This window comes from Sminthopsis crassicaudata, chromosome 6 (genome assembly GCF_048593235.1).
Source record: "Sminthopsis crassicaudata isolate SCR6 chromosome 6, ASM4859323v1, whole genome shotgun sequence".
In the NCBI taxonomy this organism is placed as follows: domain Eukaryota; kingdom Metazoa; phylum Chordata; class Mammalia; order Dasyuromorphia; family Dasyuridae; genus Sminthopsis; species Sminthopsis crassicaudata.
Window position 1 is genome coordinate 196,687,831 of NC_133622.1, and position 7,475 is coordinate 196,695,305.

General features: G+C 32.1%; 1 protein-coding gene and 1 long non-coding RNA gene across 2 annotated transcripts in view; one reads left to right on the plus strand and one right to left on the minus strand.

Annotated features, from left to right (window-relative positions):
- Positions 1–3,498: 3,498 nt before the first annotated feature.
- The window catches only part of LOC141546545 (uncharacterized), an 11,446-nt gene continuing 7,469 nt past the window's right edge, over positions 3,499–7,475 (minus strand). The window contains exon 3 of the long non-coding RNA XR_012483326.1: positions 3,499–3,805. This is a non-coding gene — a long non-coding RNA (uncharacterized LOC141546545). The remainder of the gene's footprint in view (positions 3,806–7,475) is intronic.
- Positions 4,355–5,305, plus strand: LOC141546233 (olfactory receptor 5P3-like). The gene has a single exon (XM_074273915.1). The coding sequence runs from the start codon at positions 4,355–4,357 to the stop codon at positions 5,303–5,305; it is 951 nt and encodes a 316-aa protein (XP_074130016.1).

Genomic DNA, 7,475 nt, shown 5'->3' on the forward strand with positions numbered 1-7,475 from the left:
AATATATCACTACTCCCATCCTCACTTGTCATCACTTGTTTAAAACAATTTTTAAAAAAGAGAGATAAAGTTATTCTGAAAAGTTAGTCAACACGACCCATAGTAAATATTCTATAGCCACAAACTTCCATATTTGAAATTACAAGAGGGAGAAGAATTTTATCAACTTTTCTCCCCAATTAAATTTGGTCACTATGATTAGTGTTTAGATTTGGATTTCTTGCTGTTTTTGCTGGCTTATCCATTTGCAGTTTGGTAATCATTTTGTTGTTGTTGTTATTGTTGTTGTTTTGTTCTTTTTTTTTTTGTTTGTTTGTTTTTTTACAAAATGTGGTTCTATCCATTTATATTGATGTATATCAGCACTTTTCTGTACCAATTTGTTTAATGAGCACTTGATTTATTTTATATTTTATGTTTTCTTATGAATATTTTGATGTATAATGATCTGTCTTCTGTTCATTCACTTTTTCCCCCATTCCTTGTGCAATGTGACATGTGAAGTTAATAATTTGGAAGTAACATATGTATATATGTATATGTCTATAAAGCCTTATTGTAACATATTATAACATAGCATGCTCTTGAATAAATTCACATGTACTACAGGTTATATCATGTATGCTAAAGCATAACTACAAACAAGAAGTCTCTGATAGAACATGATCAGTTAAGCACATAATCTATATGTCTTCATATATGCAATGTTTTGTGTGTTCTTTTCTCCCTATCTCAGGTTGAAGTTTCAAATGAGGCATAAGGATAAGAATCCTGAACATTAAAAAGCATTGAATTAATATAAAAGGAGAGCTAGAGTTTGAGTGAGTCTCAGGTTTGAATCCCATGTCTGACACTTAAAAAGTAAGTATCATGGGAAAGTATTGTTTTCTTTGTCTTTAAAACTGAAATTTCAAAGAGTTGTTTGGCAGGAAATACTTCGTAAAGTTTAAAGCGTAGTTACTTATTGTCATGTGATTATGATGATCACATCAATACTGTGAACCTGGTGGTTTTCTTCTACTAAAGATCCCTGAGCAGGATAATGAAATAGTCAAAGCTGTACTTTGGAAAATGTATTTTCACCACTATGTGTAGAATATATTTTAGTGGGGAGAGCCCAGAAGCTTAGAATCCAGTTAAGAGGTTGTCAGAATAGTTCAGGCAGGAAGGAATGAGAGTCTGAAATAATAGTAATAGTGGGAATGCAGAGAAGAGGGTAAATATGAAGGTGCTGTGAAAAAGGAATTGACAAGATTATAGAATCAATGGTACATAGGGAGAGGGGAGGCAGTAGGAAAAGTGAGGGGCTGATTCTGAAGTCTTGAAACTGTATGACTTAAGGAGGATAGACTCCCAACAGAAATAATCAGGAAGAATAGGTATCATGAATTTTGTTTTGAATATGCTGAGTTTGAGGTGCCAATGGTGTATACAGGTAGAAATACTGAACAGTTATTTCAATCTATGTAGCTAGACGTCAGGAGCAAGATTAGGTCTGGATATATAGATTTGGGAATTATCTTCATATAAGGGTAACTGATTCGGTGGTAATGAATAAAATCACTGAGAAAAAGAAGGTTCAGGACAGAGCAACCATGGTAAAAAAATTAGAACATGAATGATAATCTAGCAAGGAGATACAGAAATAAACAGATATGTAAGGAGAAGCAAAAGGAGTCACAAAATTCCTGGAAGGATCTGGTATGTAGGAAGACATGGTGATCAGTAATGAAAACTGCCAAATATTGTCAAAAGAAACAAAGACCAAGAAAAAGGCTGTAAGATTTAAAAATTGAGATAATTTTAAACATTGCATAGGGAAGTTTTCAGTGGAATATTTGATTCAGAGGCCAGATTTAAAAGAAATGAGAAGGGCAGGGAGGAAAGAAAGAGATAGAAGCAAGCATAGATTTCTTTTCTGGATGTTTATCTGTTTAAGGAAGAAAATATATAGGAAGATAGAGTGGATTATAGGATGATTGCGACAAGTAAAGGATTTTTAAGGCTGAAGCTTAGTATTGAGCCATCTGGTCCTGTCCAGAATCCTGATGGCAAGTGGACTGATGGCTGGGTTTTTAGGGGACATGGAGGTTTAAACTATTGGTTTTCTAACTCTTTTCTATATGTAGTTGAAAACTCTCCCAATTGAATGATTCTAAATGACTGAGTTAACAGGAGATTTTATTCTTGATAATTAACTGAAATTTATTATATATTAGAAAATTACCATAGATTTGAACCATTTAGTAAAAGTAGTGGAGTAAAAGGAAATTATGGACACTTGGGGCCTCTATTGCTCACCTTCAGAAACTGACACATCTGCTCTTTATTCTCCTGTGATGTGTTTTCCTTTTTTCTCATATGCTTGAACTGTTTTCTCTTCCATCTTTCAAATCATCCCTTCTTCACTGCCTATTACCTAGATCAGTCCAGATCTCCTATGAACATTGGAGAGTTCTACTGGTATCACACAATTCCAAAATTCAGTGATGTCTGAGAGAAATAATTCCTGTGACTAAAGCATCTTCCTTGTATTGTCAGATCAAACGTAAATAATAATAGGTGAATTATTTCACATGTACATACATATAAAATTATAGGACTTCTTTGAAAATTTAGTGAATCTGTCATCTTATTGATATGTGTTCTGCTACCACTTCACAGACCCAACCAATCCATACTTCCTCATCCTGTGAAATTCTTGTCCATATTTTATGACAAATCTTGCATGGAGTAGAGTTGAGGTCACTCTTGATTTTTTAAAATTTAATTTAATTTTTAAAAATAATAATAGCTTTTTATTTTTTCAAAATACATGCAAAGATAGTTTTCAACATTCACCCTTGCAAAATCTTGTGTTCCAAATTTTTCTCTTTCCCTCCTTCCATTCTTCCCCCCTCCTTTAGACAGCGTTACTCTTGATCTTTTAATAGTTAATGGATAGCAGTACAGATCTTGTGATTTCAGTCAGTTATGTACCTTTTGTTATTGCTTCATAATACAAGTCCATTTTATTTCCCAATCATACATATTATGGTTATGTGTTTAACGTTTCTCATAGCCATTTTTGGAAATATGCTGAAGCCTACATATGTTACAGGACATCTTTTCATTGCGCTCTGACCACTCAAAAATTGGATTCCTCTAAGACTCATAGTAATTAGAGTTAGAAATACAATGAACCAATTTATAGGTCATCCACTTCAAAATCATACCAAATGCAGGAATTCCCTGTTCAGATTCCCAAAGATTTCTAATGAATTCCAAGCAGGTTGTTATCTAGCTTCTAACTGAACATTTACATTGAAAAATACTTTTCCTCTCTGATGACAATCCAATGTTAGACAATTTGAATTGGGTGAACTGCTCTTTGACCCCAGACACCAAAATTTAAAGAATTCTTACAGTACTTACATTCCATTAGCAGTATAAAGTTTAGTGTGATATCTACTTAGCAAGAATAATTAATTAAGATACAGCTAACCAATTTAGAGTTTATTTTAAACCTTTTTTATATTTTCAAAATATAATAGACAATATAATTACTGACATTTTCATTCTTAAAATTGCCTTTGAAGAATCAGTATTTTATAATATAATGTTGAATTGTGATGAAAAATACTGGTAAGACTTGTTCTTTGTCTTAGCCATGACTTTAACCTTCAACAAATAATGTCCTCTTCTGTAAAATTAAAGCGTTTTCTTCAGGCATCTTTAAGTTTCCTTCTAAGGATGATCCTTTGTGACCAGTGCTGAAGTTTACATGCTAAATGAACAAATCCATGCTCATATCTAAATGAAAGTTCTTGAATTGGAAAAAAAATAATATAAAGTAAGCCACTTGATACACTGCTGCTCAATAGGTAGTTTCTGCTATATGGAATTCTAAAATTTTTCATTAATAAAATCAATGCAACTATAATAAGACAAGCTGTAGGGCTATAGAGGGGAAACATTTTTTAACTATACATCTTTCATAAACAATTTATTTCCAAGAGATTCTGAAACATATATAAGGAATTGACAAAAATATGTGTCCTACATGAAGCCTCCTTTAGTTTCTACTTTAGTATTCCTAGAAAACATTATTTAATTTATAATCTTATATTTATCATTACTATTCTTGTGTCTTGTAAATCCTGTTAGATTTTAAAACTCCTTCAGTAAAAAGACAATGATATTCATCTTTGTATTTCCTCATTCCCCCAAATATAGCTTTTTATGTAATAAATGTTCAGTAGAGAGATATCTACCTGCTTACCTATCTACATACATATAAAGATATCTTCATCTTAGTCTTGTAGTTAATCCAAATCTTTTTTTTTTTTTCTCAATAGGCACCTTTTTCACACAGATGTCATTCAAAAATCACACTGCTGTGACAGAATTCATTATCTTGGGATTAACAGATGCTCCAACTCTTCGTGCCATTCTCTTTGTGATATTTCTAGGTGTTTATATTTTCACATTAATTGGTAACCTTAGCATAATCATATTGATCAGAAATTGCTCTCAACTTCACACTCCAATGTACCTTTTCCTCAGCCACTTAGCTTTTGTAGATGTTGGATATTCCTCATCAGTAACACCTGTCATGCTCATGAATTTTCTTGGGGAAATACCCTCACTCCCTCTAGCAGGATGTGCATCCCAACTGTGTTCTGTAGTCACTTTTGGGACAGCAGAATGCTTTCTGTTGTCTGTAATGGCCTATGATAGATATGTGGCTATCTGTAGTCCGTTGCTCTATTGCACCAACATGTCCACTAGACTCTGCACAGTATTGGTGATTGCATCCTATCTGGGTGGTTGTATGAATGCTTGGGCTTTTACTGGATGTTTGTTGAGTCTGTCTTTCTGTGGGCCTAATAAAGTCAATCATTTTTTTTGTGACTACTCACCTCTGTTGAAACTTTCCTGCTCCCATGATTTTCTTGCTGAAATTATTCCTGCTATCACTTCTGGGTCAATTATTGTGGTCACAGTGTTAATCATAGTCATCTCTTACATGTACATTCTTTTTTCTGTTCTAAAAATGCATTCGTCTGATGGAAGACACAAAGCCTTCTCCACCTGCACCTCCCATCTAACTGCAGTCACTTTATTTTATGGGACTATTACATTCATTTATGTGATGCCTAAATCTAGCTACTCAACTGACCAGAACAAAGTAGTTTCTGTCTTCTACACAGTAATGATCCCCATGTTGAATCCCCTGATTTACAGCCTGAGAAACAAGGAAGTAAAGGGAGCCATAAGAAAATTGATGAGCAGAAAACACTTGTTTTTAAGAAAAATGTTATGATGATTATTAGAGAAAGTTAGTAATAAATGGATTTAAAGGGGAAATATATAGCCTAATTGTTACTGATTATTTATTTAATGTGTCAGCTTGAATTGCTTGTGTAGTCAAACCTCACAGGATTCATGTGTTCAGTATACACTTTGTCATCTGGAAATATCTTGGTGTTCTGGATATGCTTTTTGGTACAAATTTTTAAAATATAAATAAAATTTCTCTAATGCTAATACTGTAGAACAAAAATTAATTTTGATATAAATATAATACTAATTCCAATGGCTTCTCCTACAAAGATTGCAGATATGTTGTTGTATCTTTAAAAGGTAATGGACTTTTTGAATGACAATTTAACTCTCAACCTGTGAATTGTCTTTGAGAAGAATGAGTTTAACTATCATGCTGTAGAAACTATTAACTGATAGTTGAAAAGAGGACACACACACACACCAAAAAAAAAAAAAAAAAAAAAAAAAAAAAGTTAAGAGAATATTTCCTGAGAGGTCTAACCAAAATCCTCTTCTTGAAATAAAACAGTTTTTGATGGGACTTCAATTGTTATCCTGAAATAAGTGATTTGTGGAACTGTGTTTACAGAATTGGGAGGTCAGAAGAAATTAAATCTTACTTTCTAGATAAAGAGAATTAAAAATAAAAGATGCTGTTCAAGAAGACATCAAAATATATTTAAAATATGAAAGTTCCCTTGAGAACCATTAAGTATTAACATCATCCTTGATATGGAAACATTTACTTTGTTCTTGTTCTTTAATTAGGGTTACTTCTTGAATATTTCACATACTTCTGCTTTATTTGTGAAAGAGACAGCAGAGATGAGGGTGGGGCATTTCATCCAAAAACAAAACAAAACAAACCCTGGCTTCAAACTTCTCCCAGTAAATAAGTCATTAAAGGATATGGATAGATAGTTATCAAAGAAAGAAGTCTAAACTATCAGTAAACTTGTGGAAAAAATGCTCTAAATCACTAATAGAGAAAAGGAAATGGAAGTAATTCCTTCATGAGTTTTACATCATACCCATAAGGTTGGCAATGACAATAAAAGTGACAACTGTTGGTGGATCTGTGGGAAAACAGACACAAACTGGAAAGACTTGTATGAACTGATGCAGAATGAAACAAGAAGAACCAGTAAAACAATTCATACAATTCCAATAACACTGTATAGAAAGGCCAATTTTGAAAGCCTTAAGAGTCAAGTGATCAACCATGATTTCAAAAAGCCAATAATGAAGCTTACTATCTACCTTTTAATAAAGAGATACTGAACTCAAGATACAGAATGAGACACTCATTTTGGAAAATTATTACTATGGAAAATTTTTTTTTGTTTTACTATGCAAATGTGTTACAATGATATTTCTTTTTCTTTTTCTTTTTTAATTGAGGAGAAGGTGGGAAGGACAAGAGGATTAGAGAAATGATTAAGAACTCCAACTGCAAAAAAAGGGGGAGAATCCAAGGAAGGCCAGAAAAATATCAGGGATAAGCAGGCCTAAATTTATAGGTTACATGTAAATTTCTTTTAATTAAAAAAATCTACATACTAGAGGTTTACCATTTCATGGGTAATCCTCTTCTTTTCTATACCATGTGTGGAAATAATCATTTCACTTGTTCTATGTTTAGTTCAGAATTTTAAAAAATTAAAGAAATAACTATTAATAGGAAAGGAAAATGTGATAAACCATCCATGACTTCTTTCAAAGTTTTCTTATCACAATACTTGTTAAACTTCATTTAATGAATTTTTTTTGTCAAAATAATTCATTGAACCTGCAGATTTTCTTCATATGAAAAATTTTTCAAAAGTCAATTATGTTAAAATCAATGAGAAGATATGTCTTAGTCTTCAAGTAAGGAAAATAATAAAAAATAACCAATTGAATATATGGAATTAATTTAGGATAGTTGTTTTGCCAATAAATTGCCAAAATGATAAAAAATGGCAACAGTCAATGTTGAGGAGTTATAGAAAATATCACACTAAACATTGCTACTCTAATTGTCCTTAACATAAACCTTATAGAAAGTAATGTGGAAATATAAAAATAAAGTGGCTGCAAAATATCTGTATTCCTTGACTTAGAGATCTCTCTAGTTTATCAAATAGTTTTTAGTTAGTTTAAAAACAAACATTTTTATTAATTTTTGT